The 19,853-nt window shown below is 37.7% G+C and overlaps 3 protein-coding genes across 3 annotated transcripts; 2 read left to right on the top strand and 1 right to left on the bottom strand.

The window, feature by feature from the left end:
- The first annotated feature begins 294 nt into the window (after positions 1–294).
- On the top strand, positions 295–4,700 carry LOC113766122. Its single transcript, XM_027310346.1, has 5 exons — positions 295–823; positions 913–3,444; positions 3,637–3,932; positions 4,383–4,556; positions 4,689–4,700. The coding sequence occupies exons 1-5, from the start codon at positions 295–297 to the stop codon at positions 4,698–4,700; spliced, it is 3,543 nt and encodes a 1,180-aa protein (XP_027166147.1).
- Positions 4,701–6,605: 1,905 nt separating this feature from the next.
- Positions 6,606–8,754, top strand: LOC113766121 (replication protein A 70 kDa DNA-binding subunit B-like). Its single transcript, XM_027310345.1, has 6 exons — positions 6,606–6,720; positions 6,812–6,890; positions 6,986–7,115; positions 7,917–8,074; positions 8,151–8,271; positions 8,350–8,754. Exons 1-6 carry the CDS (start codon positions 6,606–6,608, stop codon positions 8,752–8,754), a joined length of 1,008 nt encoding a protein of 335 aa, XP_027166146.1.
- A 5,899-nt stretch (positions 8,755–14,653) lies between these two features.
- On the bottom strand, positions 14,654–19,425 carry LOC113766120 (putative late blight resistance protein homolog R1B-8). Its single transcript, XM_027310344.1, has 3 exons — positions 15,888–19,425; positions 15,459–15,545; positions 14,654–14,865 (listed from the first exon to the last, which is right to left on the bottom strand). The coding sequence occupies exons 1-3, from the start codon at positions 19,423–19,425 to the stop codon at positions 14,654–14,656; spliced, it is 3,837 nt and encodes a 1,278-aa protein (XP_027166145.1).
- Positions 19,426–19,853: the final 428 nt, after the last annotated feature.

The following is a 19,853-nucleotide window of genomic DNA, read 5'->3' as shown; positions in this document are numbered from 1 at the left end:
GGAGCCAAAAAAATTTATTCTGAGTCTGCAAACTTTTGTTGCTCTGATGGAGAAGTAGTCTTAGAAGAGAATAAAATGCCAGACATATTAATAGAGCTATTTACTGGTGAAACTGAAGAAGCAATTTGTTTCAGAACCTATGTAAGAACATACAATAGTATGTTCGCTTTCACCTCTTTTGGAGTTAACTATGATAAATCGCTTTGCCAAAGAAGAAACGGAATATATACTTTCAAAATTCAGGGCCAAACGTATCATTTTATAAATCAATTGATTCCCCATGGAGGATCGGGAATGTTTTTGCAGTTATACTTTCATGATACTGAACATGAAATCGCAAATCGATTGGCTTTTTCAACAAAACTAACTGAGAGCATAGTGGTGAAACTCATGGAACTCATGAAAAGTAACCCTTATGCCTGCTTTTTCCGAAGCCTGAGACATGTTCCAGACTTGGACAATTATCAAATAGTCCTGAAATCTTACTGTCAAACTGATCAGCGAGTCTTTAACAAGCCAACAGTATCCCAAGTAGCTGCACTGTGGGTTGAAGGTGAAAACTCACAGGACAGCTATGCTAGACACATTCAAGTATACACAAAAGAGGGTCAAAGCCGTAGAATTCAATATTACTATGGCTGTTATGATCCATTGCAGTATCCACTTCTATTTCCCTTTGGCGAAACAGGGTGGCAACCAGGAATTCAGAGATCTGGCACTGGTAATCCAAAAAAAAGGAAAAGGTCAGTTAGAAATCATCAACAGACTGCAACTTTAACAAGCTTCAGATCTGCCGAAGATATAATAGAATCAGAAGAGAAAGGTTAGTTGTTTTTAAATATAATACAAATTTTATGAATACAATTTTAGTTTACCAAATGTAAATTGAAGCTTAAAATTTTTTGAAAACAGCTTTCAAAAACTTTGAGAATTCAAAGGAGAATGTGTCCATGCGTGAATACTATGCATATAGGTTCCAGATGAGGGAGAAAAATAAACCAAGTATTCTTAATACTGCCCGTGCATTTCAACAGTATGTAGTGGACATGTACGTAAAAATTGAGAGTCAAAGGCTTGATTTTTTCCGGCATAGGCAACAACAAATTAGGACTGAGCAATTACAGGGTGTCATGGATTCTGTAGTTGAGGGCCAATGTAGAGGTTCAAAAGTAGGGCAACGAGTAATTTTGCCAGCATCTTTTATAGGAGGCCCGTGTGATATGAAAAGAAGGTATGTTGATGCTATGGCCTTAGTTCAAAAATTCGGAAAACCTAACATTTTTTTAACAATGACTTGTAACCCATCATGGCCAGAAATCAAAGAAAACTTACTGCCCACTGATGAGTCTCAAAACCGTGTTGATCTTTCTGCTAGAGTTTTTCATGCCAAGTTAGAAATTTTAAAAGAAGAGTTGTTTAAGAAAGAGGTATTGGGTAAAGTAGCTGCTTACACCTATGTTGTTGAATTCCCAAAATGGGGGTTGCCGCATGCACATTTCTTAATAATTTTACACCCAACGTCTAAATTATATTCAACGGAATCCTATGATCACATTGTTTCTGCTGAGATTCCTGACAAGAAAGAGCATCCACACTTGTTTAAAATGGTTCGCAAACACATGATACATGGTCCTTGTGGCAATAAAAATGCAGATAACGTGTGTATGCAAGGTACAACTGTTAAAAAATGCAAAACTCATTATCCTAAACAGTGGGCAGAAAAGACTACACAATCTGAAAATTCTTATCCAACATATAGGCGGAGGAACAATGGAGAAAAGGTAAAAGTTCGAGGCCATGAATTGGATAATAGATGGGTGGTTCCATATAATCCTTACTTGTTAGCAAAATTCAATTGCCATATGAATGTTGAAATTTGCTCAACAATAAAGGTAGTCAAGTATACTTATAAGTACATATATAAGGGACATGATAAAATACACTTTGCTGTGAATTCAGATGACAGATCTAAAGAGATAGATGAAATTAAGGAGTACCAATCAGCAAGATGGGTTACTCCTATTGAAGCCATTTGGCGAATTTACAGATTTCCCTTATTTGAAACACATCCTGGTGTCATTAACCTTCAGCTACATCTTGAAAATTATCAATCTCTGACCTTCAAAGATGATGCTGATCTTAGAGATCTTTTGAAAAGTAAATTTGCTAAGAAAAGTATGCTAACTGAATTTTTCCTTATGAATGCTACTGATGAGAGAGCCAAAACATTGAAATGCACATACAAAGAATTTCCTGAACATTTTGTGTGGAAACCTGGTAAACGCATATGGGATATTAGGCAGCAGAGAGGTTCAATAGGCCGAATTGTTACAGCAAATCCAAGTGAGGGCGAGAGGTACTTCTTAAGATTATTGTTATTGAATGTAAAAGGGCCAACATCATTTGATGACCTGAAAACTGTCGATGGTGTTTATGTTAATACCTTTAGAGAAGCAGTAATAATGAGAGGATTATTTGAATCCAATAACCCTCAAGAGCAGTGCCTAGAAGAAGCAGCTTTATACCACATGCCATATAGCTTTAGAAGACTATTTGCTACTCTATTAGTTTACTTCACTCCTGCTGATCCAAGAAGTTTATGGTTAAAATTCAAAGAATCTCTGTCAGAAGATTTCAATAGAACTTTGAATTTGTCAAGCGATCAGGTACAACATAAAGTTCTCTATGAGATTAGCAAGTTTTTAGAATCAATGGGAAAAAACATTAATATGTATGGATTAGTACCACGAATCTTAAAGTTTGATGAACTGGATGGAGGTACAAGAGACACAAATTCTGAGCTAAACTTTAAAGTCAATGTAGAAGATATTGCTGCTATCTCTAAATTAAATAAAGATCAAAAAGTAGCATTTGATACTATCATAGATGCTGTTTTTGTACACTGCAAAGGGAGTTTCTTTATTGATGGGCCTGGGGGAACAGGGAAAACATTCTTGTACCGTGCACTACTAGCTGCAATTAGATCAAAGGGATGTATAGCTTTGGCAACGGCCTCTTGTGGAGTAGCTGCTTCTATCTTACTTGGAGGTAGAACAGCCCACTCACGATTTAAAATTCCTTTAGACATGAATCCTAACAACATGTGCAAAGCAAGCAAACAAAGCTCATTGGCAAAGTTATTACAGCAAGCCAAATTGATCATTTGGGATGAAGCGCCTATGACACATAGAGCAGGAATTGAGGGAGTAGATCGTTTGCTTAGAGACCTAATGGATAACTCTGAATTATTTGGGTCAAAAGTGATGGTATTTGGTGGTGATTTTAGGCAAGTTCTTCCAGTAGTTGTAAAAGGGTCAAAATCAGACTTTATCGAAGCTAGCCTTATAAAATCTTATATTTGGCCTCATCTGCAGAAATTAAAATTGAAGGAAAACATGAGAGCAAGATTAGATCCTGATTTTAGCAACTACCTTCTTCGCATAGGTAATGGAACAGAAAACACAGTTAAAAATGAAAGTATTCACATCTCTCAAGCATTGCTTCTTCGCTATACAAATGAAGAAGAATCCATAAATCAATTGATTACAACTGTCTAACCAAACTTCAACATATTTTCTGAAAATACATACTCATTAATGAATAGAGCAATTTTAACTACAAAAAATGATTTTGTAGATCAGATCAATGAAAAGCTGATACAGGAATTTCTCGGAACCCCATTTGACTACTTAAGCAGAGATAAATGTTTAGATAATTCGCAGCAAGCAATTCTAGAGGACTTCATGAATAGCCACACTCCAAATGGTTTTCCTCCACATCGATTGACATTGAAAGAAAATGCACCAATAATGTTGTTGAGAAACATTGACCCACCAGAAGGTCTATGTAATGGAACAAGACTTCTATGCAAATCACTTAAACACAATATTATAGATGCAGTCATAAGTTCTGGTGAATTTGCTGGGAAGCAAGTATTTCTACATAGAATTTGTTTTCGTGTTGAAAATGACCCTAATTCTCCTATATCTTTTGAACGAATGCAATTTCCTATAAGACTGTGTTTTGCAATGACCATTAATAAAGCTCAAGGGCAAACTTTAGATTATGTTGGTATTTATTTGCGAGAACCTGTTTTTTCACGTGGGCAGCTGTATGTTGCATTATCTAGAGCTAAAAATAGCAAATCTGTTAAAATTTTGATCACGCCTCCTGTATATGATTAAAGTTTAGATTATGTGACTCCTAATATAGTTTACAAGGATGTATTGCAGCTATCTTGTCAATAATTCCAGTACTCTGTTATATGTAAATAGCAAATAAAGTACCAGTAAATGTCTTAGTAATAGATTATATTTAAATTCTGTGAACTTACTACTTCGGAGTGTAACTCTTGTCTTTGGAATCCTTCGATTTTGTGGTAGTTGTCTGCAGCACTCTTCAAACGTGAAAAAATGGAAAGCAACCTGGTAAACTTCACAGAACTCCAACCTCTCATGGACAACTGGACTGCCATTGTTCAAGTGATTGAAAAGCAAAAGGTTCAGGTTTCAAGAAATGAAAAACGCTACCAAAAGTTGGTGTTTGTTGATAGTCAGGTAATATAGTTTATCATTGCATACTTTGGCACTATACACAACTAATTAATTACCATAGCACTTACTGTATTCAAAATTACAGGGTCAAACTGCTCAAGCTCTAATTTATGCTGGAGATATAATGTTCTTCAGGAAGTACTTTGAACCATATCAAAGATATTATGTATCGAATGCTAGGATTCAAAATGTGTTGCCAAGGTACAGTACCTACCCAAATGAGTGCTCATGGACCATTGACAACTCCACGCTTGTCCAAGAAATCGATGAAGTGGACCTAGGGCTGTCAATGGTTCGGGTCTGGACCCGGACCAAGCCCGGACCCGCTAATAATTGCCGGGTATGGGTAGGTATATTGTTCCTGGACCCGGACCCGGACCCGTTTCTTCTAATAAATTTGCGGGTCGAATACGGAATATATCATTCCGACCCGTATTCAACCCGGACCCGTTTTTATTTAATTAATAATTAAAAATATATACCTATCTCTATTTGTCCCACTACGTCACTTTCATTCCCAAAATTTTTCAAGCCTAATATTCTCTACCCATTTCCGCCGCACTCTCCTCTTTTGCTCCTTACCCATTTCCGCCGCCTCCCGACTCTCGATTACCGCCTCTGCCTCTTGACTTCGGCGACGCTTCTGCCTTCTAGTTTGCTCTCCATCCCCAGCTGCAAAGGAATTGCTGGGTCTGGCCAACTCCAATTCCAAAGAAGCAACTCAAGCAAGCCCTGCTCTTCCGCGAGACCTCCTCTTTTGCTCTACCTCCGCGGCTCCGCCAATCCGCCGTGGTGTCTGACGGTTGCAGCAAGCCCAGCGGCCAGCTCTTGCAGGCTTCTAGTTCTACCAAGTAGCAGGCTAGCAGCCCAACTTTCTCTCTCAGTCAGTTTTTTTTTATTTTTTATGGGGAAAAATTGAGAAGATATGAGAAATGCTGTAGAACGAAACCTTCTTACCTCCCCAAACCAAAAAAAAAAACATAAGGTATGAATGGAGTAGGAAATTTCAGGTTGATGATGCAGAAAATTGTGGATATATTTGCCATTAAATTAGTTTTTTTTTTTTTGGGGATTGGGTAATAATCGTCCAGTGTAACTTTTTCTTTGGATACCCGCTGTGCTTACGAAGCACGATGTAAGCATGGCGGGCCAATTTTTTTTTTTTTGTTTTCAATGAAATTTGACACCTTCATGTCCACTGCAATTTAATTTTTTTAAACAAAATCTGTTTGGACGACACGGAGGTCTGGACCCAAAGACACATTAAAGGTCCAGTGCTAACTACCAGTGTGGTCTACTTATGTGGTAATAGTTGGTTGCCTTGGAACTGAAATTGGTAATGCTTTAGCAGAACAATCAGAGGAGGCGGGGGAGGCATTATGTAGTGCAGTGTAGTCTCTTGCTCCAATGCCCGCATATTTATCTTTTTGGATGATTCTCGTTGCGATTTAATGCTCTTCCAGTCTTCCTCAATATTAGGCATGAAGACTCCTTTTGCTTTTAGTTTTCACTTTTCTCTCATCAATTGGTCTCACCTAATATTTTTGTCAAGTATGTTTTATATTATCTTTCTAGTCAGTCTTGAGCATTTTCAGGTGTGTTATTTGAACAGATTTTGACGGGTCTTTTTGCCGGGTAGATCCGGCCCGGACCCGGAACCCGTCGGATACGGGTCCGATAGAAGTATTAGAGGCCCGTCGGGTATTCGGACCGAATCCGGAATTAAGGCAGTACAATGGGTCCGGGTCCGGATTTATGAATTTCGGCTCGGACCCGACCCGTTGACAGCCCTAAGTGGACCCCCCTCTGATACCTAATGTGTTTAACTTTGCTGACTACAATTCAGTTTATCAGCACATTGACACAACTGATGAAATAGGTACCATTCCTGATTTACCTTAACATATAATTTACATAGTAATAGTTACACTTTTTAATATCAAACTCTGGTTATTAGATCTTATTGGAATAGCAATTCACGTGCACCCGAAAGCAATCAGAGGTGGAACACCAACTAGGGATATCATTCTTACAGATCATATGTCACACCCAATGGTACTGACCCTTTGGGGAGAGCATGAATCAGAAGAGAGACAAGACATAGCTGATATGATCCACACCCAACCTGTGGTTGCAGCGCTTCGAGTCCGAGTGACATCTTACCATGGTAAGTACTCTTTTAAAAACCATTTACAAAAATCCAAAGTTGAATGAAACCAAAAAAGGAAAAACTTATGTTGCTATTGTCAACTTTGTAGCCATGCATCTATCCACCAAATTCTCCAGCAGCATACTAATCAATCCTCCAATTCAGCAAGCCAATGACCTGCGTAACTGGTAACTTTACTTTAAAATAGTTACATTATGAATTATTCAACATTCATTACCAAAAAGGCTTACTATCCTTTACATTACAACAAATAAAATATTAGGTGCAGTCACAATCAAGAGGAAATCGCGCGTTTCATTGCTGAGCGGACTTATGCTGATCGTCTCAAACTCCTACCTGTACCAGATGATGACAGAGTTATAACTAGCAGCGATCTCACAGCTGTGGTTGAGGTACATATACAACTCACTCACAATCCTTTATTTCTGCGTGCATGCCAACAGCCAAAAAGTCTGCCAAAAAGTCTGTAGTCTCTTCCATTACAAAATTGGCTTGTGGGTTATCGAATTGGATTATACTGACTACAAACTTGAACTACCATTCCCTACTCTCCTGATTGATTGGTAATGAGATTTGAATGTTTTGGGCAAAAATGTCTTGAGTTTAGTTTTCATTGTATTTGTACGTTTTTGTAGAACTAATTAATGCTCCCTTTCATTTGGTTTTTCCGGATATACGGGCTTTCAACCAGTAATTTTGTCCTCGTTAATGAAATTAGTCGCTCCTGTTTTCCCATTTTACCCAATAATTTTTTATTTACTTGTTTGTCCCATTTCTTCGTATTTCTGCATCTCCGTGACTTTGTAGGTGGAATTCTGTGTTTTAACGCTACTGAGTAATTACCATTTTTTCCCCTACTCATTATCTTGTCAAATTGTACTTTCTCTCTTGTGAACCTCACTGTAGCGTAAAGCTTTTTAATTCTTTTTAATTGCTTGATGGATTCTATAGTTTTATTATGAAACTCTCGCCCATGTGAAATTCAAGAATCATATGCTTTGCATTATCTTTTATAAGAGGGTCTTCTGGGCCTAATACAATTCTTGCCTGGTGTAATAGATGTTAACAAATGGCTTAACACAATAGGTTAACAGTGCTACAAAATTGATTATCTACTTTGACTTCTATTACCATTAGCAAACTTGGTATACTTGTCCGAGCCTTTGTACTAATACAATGCTCATTCATTGCAGGCAAGGCCCTATTGGATTAGAGGCATACCAAAACTTCTAGATAGAAGTCAAAAGCTATGGTACCATTCATGCCCCCACTGCTACAAATACATCAGAGCAAGGCCAGATTGCGAGATCACCTGCACTTCATGCTACCAGCGCATCCGTCTCACTCCACGGTAAACATATACCTTAATCTAATATTAACAACCCCTGCTGCCAAAAAAGCTTCTAATAACATGAACCCAAAAACAGCTGCAGACTAACAGTGCAAATTAGTGATATGAGTGGTGCTATAACTCTTGACCTGAGTGGTGATGATGCTGAACAACTCCTCCCATTCTGCATAAGTGACATCCAAAAGCAAGAGCAGCAGGTACATTCGAACTCAAAACTACTTTGCAACATTCTGCTAACTTCAAATAAATACTTAAAGTCTCTATTCTTCCTACAGGGAAATGTCCAGTACGCCACTATAGCAGATTTCATCAAGCAGAAAAACTTAGTTTGCTTGGTCAAGAAATCAAATACAATCCACAGTTCCAGGAGCTCAGAAAAGTACAATGCCATAGTTGCCCATATCAACAATGCTACTGCAGAAGAAAACTATGTCATCAGCAAATATATCACCAACTACAAAGCTACAGCATCCACTTGGGGAGCAGCACAAGAAGAACATTCCAAAAAGAATGTTACCAACATGGCTGAAAATATTGGCAGCATAATGGAAGGAGAAACACAAAGCAAAGGAGTGGATCAACTCAGTCCTTCTAACACAGAAGATAAGAAGAAAAAGGCAGCAGTTGCAGCAGCCCCAATGAAACTCAGAGTCAACCCCACTAAGAAACACCGCACCTAAACTGCCAAAGCCCATCCTTGAAGTTATATCCTTTGCGAATGGATCTTCATTATTCCTAAGTACTACTACTTTAACGGACAAACTTGGCTGAACTTTTCCTTTATCTGTTCTATGTAAATAGAAGTATCTAAAATAAGACTGTTTCAAATTAGGTTAAGTGCAAGGTGGTCTATTATACCTTCTTACAAAAGGAGCCACTGAAAATTTAATCTAAATCTGAAACTATCATTGGGCCTATATCCCTGTCCGTATGGTCATGAACTCAAACATTCTGATCTAAGCTATGGTTTTCTATAATACTATGGTGTGATTCTCTATTATTTTCGTACGGCTTCTCAGTTACAATTTCCATCTTTTCTCTCTTCACTCTTCTTATATTTGTATGGAATTTGTAAGGACGTTTGCAAGTGGTGAGATCTATCTAACCTTCGTAAAGAGCGGACCCACAGGCACCCCACTCCCGCGCATTGCGCGGGCCTCCCCCTAGTATTTATTCTTAAGCAAAGAAACAGGTCAAAGAGCTCAAGAATTAACCAAATTAATACTATGAACAGAACATAGAAACTCAAAATATTATAATTCTCAAGGACAGAGAAAAGGACGAAAGACTTCCCAAGCCAGAAACCAAATTAGTTTACATTATTAAAAGTATGTGAGTCCTAAAACTCATGACTTGTGCCACCAATCATGTGAACTTAACATGACACCCACGTGATAGATAAAACCGTAACATGACTTGAGATAAAACACATGCCAAGCATGCGGGTCCTACATATTAGAAAGATACGATGGAAACTCACGAGTGATCACTTTATTGCAGAGAATTGGAATTGCAGACAACTTTATGAAAGTTGCAAAAAAAAGAGCGAATTGCGCGAAATGTCACTAAACTATTTCAAAGTGCCGGTTCTGGTCACTAAACTTTTTTATTAGCGCGAAATGTCACTGAACTAGTAAATCTATACCGTTTTGGTCACTCCGTCTATTTGTGCCGTTAGAAGAGATGGAAATCAACTTTTTGAGGGGCAAATTTGTCTGCACAGCCTTTTCCTTGAAGCTTTTACATAATCAATGGTTCCTTTGAGCCTGGATTTTCCAAATTGGCTCCGCGTTCAGCTTCCGACGAAGACCCATTTCCACAAAATCATTTCCACCCTCAGCACCACCACAATGTCCATGATTTCCCCTTGGACGTAACTGGGGTAGTCCCAGCAGCTAAGCACGATGAGAAGTCGCAGCACACGCCTGCTAATACTAAAGCCTATCCGCCTGCTAAGGGGGCTACACCTCCCAAGCCCGAACACAAACTCAAACCCAAATCCAAACATCATCCTCCCCGTCCCTCTCATCCCCACCACCGGCTGTGACCCATTTCCTTTTTTTCCCCTTTTTAACGTTTGAGAAGGGGATTGCCTTCCTCTTGTCTTTATTTTCCCTTTTGTCATACACCAGAACTTATTCAACCTAATTGCTTCTTGGGAAATAATTTTTATCCCATTATGCAGAAAAGAAGAAAACCCTTTTTCTTATTTAAGGGTTTAACATGGTGGGTTTGAAGTTTAACTTTGGAATCTGCTTCTATGCGGAAGTACAAAAGCTCCCTAGATGCATTTGCTCAGATCTTGAAGAATGAGGCGGATGGGGACGGCGGTGGAGAGCTTGAATGCGCTCGCTGGATCATCGGAGCTCAAAATCAAAGCCGCACCGGCTCCGCCTCCCGCGGCTGTGGCCGCCAGCAACAGTTTCGCTCTGGCGCGCCACACCGATCTCGCCGCCATTTTTTGGCCTTCATTTTTAATGTTTTCCCCCTTGTCCCGGCCTTTTGATTGGCTTCGGGTTTCTATTTAGAACTCCGAGACAAGGGGGTGGACAGAAGCGAAACTTCCTCTATTATCCACATATCTTCTGACCGCCCTGCTATTTTTATGCATTTTTACCTTGTGGAAATGTGTTTTCTTTTTCTTGATCTTGGTTCATCTTAAAAATAACAAAAATTGGCTATGGAGAGACGCATAAACGACCCTTGGAATTATAGCCACCGTTGCTTATCCTGACAATAATCACCCTTGGAGACTCAGAGATTCCAAAATAGTTGGTAAACCCATCTCAGATTTGGGCACAAAATCACAAGAGTCTAATGGAAAGTTCAACTTTGAACATGAAATATGCATCTGTTAGAATATGGAGTACCTTCTACAGCAATTGTGTCAATCCTGAATCTGTTAGGTGAAATGCTAACTGGACTTATTTATTGCATTGGTCAACACGGGAAAGACGAGAAGGAGACCTTTGTTAGTGGAAGCACAGTTTACTCGTATGGAAGTGCCCAGGCAGTCATTTTCCAGATTATGCCAAGGTCCCCACCATGAAGACTGGCTTTCCATCTCATCCTTTATTTACGGTTGGGAAAGGTAAGTAATGATAAAGGGTGTTCTTTGTTACAAATGGTGAAAGAGGGAGGAGGAGGAAGAAGAAAGAAAAAGGGAAAGGAAGGAGAGTGGAGGTGGAGGTGATGGCGGTGGGTGGCAATGTAGGTGATGGATGGTTGTGGGTGAAGAAGAATGAGGGCATAAATTTTTTAACTATTGTGTAGACGAAATTACCCCTCAAAAAGTTGATTTCCGTCTCTCCTAACGGCACAAATAGACGGAGTGACCAAAACGGTATAGATTTACTAGTTTAGTGACATTTCGCGCTAATAAAAAAGTTTAGTGACCAGAACCGGCACTTTGAAATAGTTTAGTGACATTTCGCGCAATTCGCTCAAAAAACTAGAATTCCTCTATGACTAGGCACCCGAAGGCATGAAAAAACAATAAACTTAGGAATCAGTTACTTCTCAAGCAGTTTTATTTTAACGATTGTAGCAGATGTCACTGGATTCGAGAATCGAAGTCAAGGGGCATATAAGTGAACAATCAGCCATTACATCACATAAACAATTTTAAAAATTGCAAACAATTGCCGATTCTTCACAAATATTATACATAATTATTCTTGAAAAAAGGAAAATAAAATTACTAAATCCAAATTATTTCCTAATAATCAACCATATGGGCTCTATACCACTTGTTAGGGTGGTTATCTAAATTGAACCTTTGATGAAAACCATCACTTATTAAATCCAAAAAATATATATATGGTGATTATTAAGAAATAAATTAACATTAAAATAGCGGAAGCGTACCTGAATCCATATTAACAAACTTGATACTTGAATCCTTAGAGAATTTGGGGTGGCTTTCCAGGTCAACACGTATTCACCAATCCTTGAGAGAGACTTTTAGGTTCTCTCTGGTATCTTTCCTGACGATGAGGTATCAGGGAAGAGCTATTTGTGGTATTAGGAAATACGACAACTAGAATTGATACCTGTGACCTGGGGATCATAACCCTATTTATAGGTAACATTCCTGTTATCTTTTGGAACCCTATTTCAGCCCATCATAAAAATATGAGCTCTTAAGTCTCTACACATTAAAGGCTCACATCCTATTAGATACATTAAGTCTAAACTATATTTGATCACTTTAATTGGGTTTGACCTGAATTGACAGTTTGCAATACATAATTATTCACATATAAGTCCAATGTTGGATTAAGGATCCAACATTTTTAACTTAATAAACACCAAGAGGTTAAATATGGATAGGGTAGGGCTATCACTATTAGGGGTGTTCAAACCTAAAAAACGGGGGAGGGGGGGTTCACGATCGAATTTAGCTTAGAAATTGGATAACTATAAAATGATTGATATCCAATCTTTAAAGTTTGATAAAATGAGTTAAACACAAATATTGAAATTTGATTCTCACTTCTTTAGTGCATGACGGTATAGTAATTTTTTTACACTAGTAGTTATAAATGCATGCCACATATGTATGATTTGAATTCATATTATATAGTATGATCTAAATCTGCTAGTCTAAAAAAAATCACTCTAACAATGTATAAAAACTTACTCTAATAATATATCATATTTATTACATACCCACTAGTATATTATATATTATAGTGAAAACTAATCCATATTAATATATTATAGTGAAAACTAATCCATTAATATGTACCATAGTGAGTTATAGCTTATCCTTTTAAAGGATTCCATTTATTAAAATTAAATTGTACACCTAGTCACATTTGAAACTCTCTATTTAAGGATTCTAATGTATGATGCATCACAAGGAACATTAGAATATGGATTAATCTAATGTATGATGCATTTAAGGATTATATTTAAGGATTAATCTCTATTTAATCTCTATATGGATTAATCTCTATTTAAGGATTCTAATGTATGATGCATCACAAGGAACATGAGAATATGGATTAATTTTGTATACACTGTCAGTGTATACACTATCACCGTTAGATATATGACACATGTATAAAATTTAAATTTGAAATTCAAATTTTGCTCATGTGTCATATATCCAACGATGATAGTGTATATAGTGACAATATATATAAGATTTATTTTTAGAATATTCCCAGAAATTTTTGCACTAAATGGGATTTGTAATATTGTTGATTAAAGATTAGGAATAGGTCACCTTAGAAGCAGATTAATTAACTTATCAATAGCCTCTATCTCGTTGATTACATACCGAATATGCTTCACTAATGCATACTAGAAAACTCAATTTAAAATTTTAGATATTACCCATACACCAGTGAGCCGGACAGAACTGAAATTCTCCTCAAATTTGGACTTGGACACAAACAATGGCTTCTTGAAGTTCAAGAAATTTATTGTGATCATGAGGAAGAACAAACCAATAATTGATACTTGAATAACTATATTTTCAAATACTTATTATGCCTCTAGCTCAGACTGCCTAGATAATAGGTCTATTTGCTGGTTTAATCTGGATTGTCTAATGCAGAATTTATTAAGCATAGGCAAATGGTTTTCACTTTTCGATTGTGTTTGTGAGGTGCTTCAAAGACAGATAGATAAACAAGCCAAGTCATTCAAGTGAATTGGGCATCACTTCAGGAAAGCCGAAACAGCCCATCAAGTTCCCAAATTTACAGTGCATTTAAGCACTACGCCCATCATCCCAATCAAGCCCATCAGGTTCAAGCTCCGTACCAAATATTTCAACTCAAGCCTAGGAGTGGTTCAAGAGGTAATTAATCAAATGACAAATGCTTTCAATGTCCTGAAATTCAAGATTAAAGCTTTGATGATTGCGAGAAAGTATTATTTGGCATAGCTAAATATGAGTTTGATCATGTGACCAATTTGTATCCGTTTGAATTAGCTGTTTTTTAAGGTGTTTTTGAAAAATTTTGCTATAGCAGAATTCTTAGAGTATATTTTGAAATATTTTTAGAAAATATTTTAGGATATTTAAGAGTAGAAGAGTTTTTAAAATATATTTTGAGATATTTTTTAAAATTTTAAAAAAATTTAAACTAATTTTTAGATTACCTTTTGGAGTACTTTTATTGTATTTGAAAAACTAGTTTTTAAAAAACACTCCAAAAACAGGGGATCCAGACTGCAACTGGCTAAATTTTTTCTACATTTTGAAAAGGCTACGCTAAGAATTATGTTTTTAAAAAACTTCTTAATGTATAAATTAAGAATCAGAAAACCAATAACCATTAAGCCATCTAATCTCAGCTGAATACCCCCAAGTATTGGGCACAACTGTTGAATTAATCTTCTTCCAAACCATTCCAGAAATTGGGCACTGATGAAAAAACACAGGAGCTCCATACATTCCCAAGCTTCCTTGAATAAATCACAGATATTAGACTAATAATTCTTAATCAGTTTGTCTTTAGTAGTCATTTTCCCTGTGCAAAGCAACTAAACAATAAAAGCAAAGCATGGCAGATACCCAGTTACCTTTTCCCCCATACCAATTTGTACCAAAAAACCTTGCCGCTAGGAGGATTGAGAGCCATCATATGTAGCTGACCGCACAATAGCAGAACCAGAGGCAGTAGCAGTCCATATTGCATCATCTCCAGAATCAGGGGAGGGAAGAAGAAACATGTCAAGAGTACCTTGGTGCAAGTGGCCTACTTCAGCATTTAACCTGCTGCCCTTAGGCCAGATGCCCCGTATAAAAGCATCTAATTTCTTATTTGTTGTTGCTGTATTCGAAGTTTGCTTCAGTAATGGCTTTTTATCTTATGCTTGGGGGTATTTCAATTACCATGCTGTTTGCCTTGTCCTTTTGCAGGACTAGATTGATACAACATGAATCTGTATTAGTCTCTAGTCATTTGCTAGTTCACATCTCCCTATGATTTTGCTCAACATTCTGTTCAAACTAACGAATGAGCAGTATACATCTTCAACCAACACAACGATGGAGCAGATTTGTAATCAAAAGTCAGTTAATTAGTTGTGTCAAAATGATGGTAGTAAACAGAGTTTCTTGACGGCAAAAAACCAACCATTTTATGGTAGTAACTGCGTACACTGTCCCAACTTTCCAAGTCCCAATTCAGCAAATGACACATGTTTGAAAAGAAATAGCACACAACAACCACTAAATTCAGCAACACAAAGAATTACACAAAATACACACACATGTATACATGCTTCTTCCACACCAACAGCAAAATAGCTGAATAACCTTTATGCTGCCTTGCAGATTGATAATATGGTGCACAGCGTACAAACCTCATTGATTGTTTCCACCATATCTTCACAAGAAAAGAGCCATCCTTTCAACCTTTACCTCCATCTTCCACAAAAGCACGAAAGAATGCCAGACCATACAGATGAGCAATTACAATCTCAAGTGGAGAAAATGTATCAATCCCAGCTGATATAAATAAAAAAAAAAAGGAGCAATGGTTAGTTGATACTGCTCATCAATGTCATTCAAAAAAAAAAAAAAAGACAGAACAACAATTGTTTTGGGAAGCAAATTATTGGTAATGACAAAAAAATTAGCTAATATTGTACCAGTTGAGGTCCTTCAAGATAGTATTTGTTTGCAGGGAAAAGTGTGGAAAAGTGCAAGAAAGTTCTTTTTGGTTGGCAGGAATATTATTATTATTATTTGCATTTTCTGGCACTTTTGTGCATTTTGTATCTTGTAAAATTTATGAATTTTGAAGAAAAATAGTTAATTAAAACTTTTCTTCTCTTTACCTTCTTGTACAACTTTCCTTGTTTGAAACCCAATTGATGATGAGCTCCAGATCCTCATTTCCATAATTTTTCTGTGCTTCTTCAATTTCCAATACTAAAGATGTGACACGATCTCTGCAATGGTCGATCTCAATCGTTTCAAGAGTTGATATACGCCCTAAACAAGAAGGGACCATTTTCAATCCAGTAACGTAGTCGAGTTTTAATCGCTGAAGACACGGAAAATAATCATCACTATCAGGGTCTGTCTCTGTCCACTCCACAAGCTTTAGATCAGACATAATCAAGACCCTAAGCTTAGAGAATCCTCCTTCCATCAGCTCCCATCTTTCGCCATCCAATGAATTACATCTTAATTTGAGGACCTCAAGATTGGGTAGTTGTTCAATCAGTGGCATTTTACTACAGGGAAGACACAGACGGGCAAGACACAACTTTTTCAAATTCATGGGAAAAGAAAGCTCAACATGATCCAGCTGATTTGGTAAGAAGGAGCCCAGCTCCAAGGTGAGTGATTCTAGGCATTCTAGTCGACTCATGTTGCAGCATAGTCTATCTAGTTCCCGATCATTGAAAACTTTTAGTTGGCGAATGTTGGGAATCCTTTCCAATATGCTCTCTGCTTCTTGATCAAGATAAAGACACAGACTGGAGAGTGTGTCCAAATTGGGTAAAGTGGAGTGGTTTTCAAAAACGTTGTCATTGGAAGCAAAAGGAAGAACAACAGAGCCCCCGCTAACATGTACGTGCCTCAACTCCTTCATGTTCCAAACGCTTTTTGGCAAAAAAACCATCTCACAAGATCTTAGACGAAAGGTTTCTAAATGTGAGAGCTTGGCGATAGACGATGGAATGGATCTCATCCACAAAGCTGTAAGGGCTAAGTACCTCAAAAAAAGAAGTGATTCGACTTCAGTTGGAAGCTTTGTCAGACTTAGGTAAATGCGCTCTAAATTCAGAACTTTAAGATGTTTGTAGATGCAAAAAAGGAAGGAAACGTTAACCAACTGAAAATCATAACCTTGAATCCTATCAAAGAATAGCAGAGTACCTAAATGTGGACAAAATAGCCTTGACCTTATAAAATCTTCCCCACTGGAGCAAATGGACAACCGAGGTGGGGTGGGAGGCTCATCAAAGGTAGAAAGCTCATCATATCCATGCAGGACCTGAAGAAAATTCTTTTCTTTTGCCTCGGTCTTACAGAACTCAAATATCAAATCGTGAATGTAACAAGTTTTGACTCCACCAATGGATCTGCTTTTACTTGCCATAACTAAATTGCGACCAATCAGGTCCATCAGATATTCTTCTGCAATGTCCTCTGATCTCTTTCCTTCAATTTTTTCTACAAAACCTTCTGCAACCCATAGACATATCAAATCTTTTGCATAAATTATTTCATCTTCTTGAAATGCAGCAAAGTACAACAGGCAAGCCTTCAAGTGATATGGTAAATGCTCGTAACTGAGCTCCAATGACTTTTTGCACTGGTCTGCACTAGACACCATGGTCGAAGTTAAACTTCTAGCAAAATCTTCCCAAACCAAAATATCATGCTCTATAGTTGCTAGGACTCCAGCTACAACAACAACTGCAAGTGGCAATCCCGTACACTTTTTGGCAATCTCCATCCCAATTCCACGCAATACTTGAGGACAATCTTCTTTTCCAAACACCTTCTTTTGCAATAATTCAAAACATTCTTTCTCATGGAGTGGGCGAAGATTGTGAGGTTCTCCAGCATATTGAACCTGTGAAGCCACATTAGAAAATCGACTCGTGAAAAGGATTCTACTTCTCTTCTTGTCATCGGGGAATGAAAGTCTCAGCTCATTCCATACCTTAATGTCCCAGTCATCATCAAAAACAACAAGATAGCTCTTCGTCTTCAGCCTTTGATAGAGCTTTTGAAGCAATTCATGTTCATTCAAGTTTTTAAGCTCTTCATCCATGCTAGACTGTTTTCCATCAGAGCACAAAATTTGCATTAACAAGCTTTTCATGTTAAATGCTTGAGAAACAGTACACCAAAGACGAATGTGGAAGTTATAGATAATTGAACTATCATTGTAAACTTTTTTGGCTAAAGTTGTTTTACCAAGCCCAGCCATTCCGACAATGGGAACAAATTCCAGCTGTTCTGATCCGCTTCTAAGTCGTTCAATTACTTTTTCTGCCTCATCATCAAGACCAACCATGACTTCATGGACTGTTGGTATATTTTCTTTAGATGGCATGTGCCTGGAAGGCTTGCAAACTTCTTGTACTCTTAAGCTATGAGAGTAATTAGGAAGACTATGTATAATGCTTGGGCCACTGATCTTATCCTTAAAATGCTTGATATGGGTGTTGGTATTAGCCAGCATATCATAACAAACAAGAGCATCTTTGGATTCTAAGCAGCTAACTTCTCCTTCTTTCACTTTGTTTAGAGAAGGGAAAAAAATTATAATCCCTGCCTCACTAAGAAGAGCTCCAACTTTTTCATTTTCTTCATCCATCTTCTCATAATGCTCCCTTAATATGCTCCTCAAGAATCTCAGTCCTGCATAGAGTGTTTGCATTTTATCTTTCATAGAATCCATAAAGCTAGAGCTGCAGCATAATAGCTCCCAGAGACAACTTAGCAGAGAATCATTGAAGTTGATCAATATCTGCTTATCCATCATTGTACTCTGCAAAGATTTTGAGGATCTCGTACATCCAAGAGCTTCCATATAAATCTCATAGAGTTGAAAATCAACAGCTCTGATCTTCCGTTGTTGTTTATATATCTTGGAGTAGATCCTACGATTCGTCCACCTTTTCTCAGGATCATCATCCGAAAAAGAGCACATGTAAGAGAGGCGTGCTGCGTTCAAAGCCACCACCTCAAAGTGAGACAATAGCAAGGCAGGAATATCTACAGTTCCTCGTAATTTGGCAAAGGGAATGAAGCTTTTCAAGAATGTTAGCTTTACTTCAAGGGCTTGCAATTCGGCACTCAATGCAGCAGAAAGAGAAGATTTATTAACTTGGGATTCATTACGAAGAAATGAATCGGAAGGCATCAAATCCGCTAGATTTTGTAGAATGAGGTCTATGAATTCCATTAATTCATCATCTCTCCTGCAAGAATTTGACTGCAATGACCTGCTGCTTACCAACATAACGTACACTTGGATGATTTCTTGCTTAAATGATTTGATCTGTTTTCGGAATTTAGAGATCAGTGGTTCGCCAAGAGTATGTGACATTTCTTCAGTTTCTGATCTAAGGGAAAGAGAGTGAATGTCCTCCTCATATTTGTGAACAGTATCGTCAATGCAAGATAGGAAGGATGGAAGACTCACCTTCTTAACAACATTATCAGATTCCAAGTACAAATCAATGCTTTGGCTCCACTTTCTTGCACACACAATAAATGTTTTGAGGAATTTCACGTCCCTGATTGCATCTGCAACATCGGAAACAGCAGCATAATGGCGTTTGTAGTTGTTCATGAGCAACTCTAGATCAAGTAAGACACGATCGACGCAAGTGGAGGGCCTGGAGGCCATCTCCATCTCTCATGCAGGGATTTTCCTCAGTTTCACTGTCAAATTTCAAGGGAAAAGCAAATCTCACCTACTGCAGAGCTAGCAACTATTTCTTTCCTGAAAAATCTTTTTTGCCCCCTTTTCTGGTGGGAAGTTGAAGAAGAGAAATGTGATAATAAATTACTATTCAACAGCGTACAAATAATCTGGAAGTCATCTTGGTTTGAATAATGATTTTTGTGAATGGATCCGCACCTAGACTTGCTTTTCTTTTTAAAATATTTTTTTTGGATAAATTAGTACTTTAAGTCCCTGTTATTTAGTGCGTTTTCGTATAATCACCGTATGGTAAAACGTACATAACGCCCACGCTTTGTAAGTACAGTGTCAAAATGATGGGTATCGTTCGTCCCTCCGTGATGGAATAAGCTAAAATGTTAACATTATTCCTATCA

The sequence above is a fragment of the Coffea eugenioides genome, chromosome 3 (genome assembly GCF_003713205.1).
Source record: "Coffea eugenioides isolate CCC68of chromosome 3, Ceug_1.0, whole genome shotgun sequence".
NCBI lineage: Eukaryota > Viridiplantae > Streptophyta > Magnoliopsida > Gentianales > Rubiaceae > Coffea > Coffea eugenioides.
The sequence above is the reverse complement of the archived record's forward strand: the minus strand, read 5'-3'. Positions and strand labels throughout refer to the sequence as shown.

Bases quoted from the DNA above. Each gene is read 5' to 3' on its own strand.
- LOC113766122 (XM_027310346.1), top strand. From the start codon at position 295: ATGTTTTTGCAGTTATACTTTCATGATACTGAACATGAAATCGCAAAT. The intron at 3,445-3,636 runs GTAATGGAACAG...ATGATTTTGTAG, and splicing joins CAACTACCTTCTTCGCATAG to ATCAGATCAATGAAAAGCTG. The intron at 3,933-4,382 runs GTATTTCTACAT...ATTTTGTGGTAG, and splicing joins GTGAATTTGCTGGGAAGCAA to TTGTCTGCAGCACTCTTCAA.
- LOC113766121 (XM_027310345.1), top strand. From the start codon at position 6,606: ATGGTACTGACCCTTTGGGGAGAGCATGAATCAGAAGAGAGACAAGAC. The intron at 6,721-6,811 runs GTAAGTACTCTT...TCAACTTTGTAG, and splicing joins CCGAGTGACATCTTACCATG to CCATGCATCTATCCACCAAA. The intron at 8,075-8,150 runs GTAAACATATAC...ACCCAAAAACAG, and splicing joins CGCATCCGTCTCACTCCACG to CTGCAGACTAACAGTGCAAA.
- LOC113766120 (XM_027310344.1), bottom strand. From the start codon at position 19,425: ATGGAGATGGCCTCCAGGCCCTCCACTTGCGTCGATCGTGTCTTACTT. The intron at 15,546-15,887 runs GTACAAGAAGGT...TATTTATATCAG, and splicing joins GGTTTCAAACAAGGAAAGTT to CTGGGATTGATACATTTTCT. The intron at 14,866-15,458 runs GTAAAGGTTGAA...CTTCGAATACAG, and splicing joins TGCTTTTGTGGAAGATGGAG to CAACAACAAATAAGAAATTA.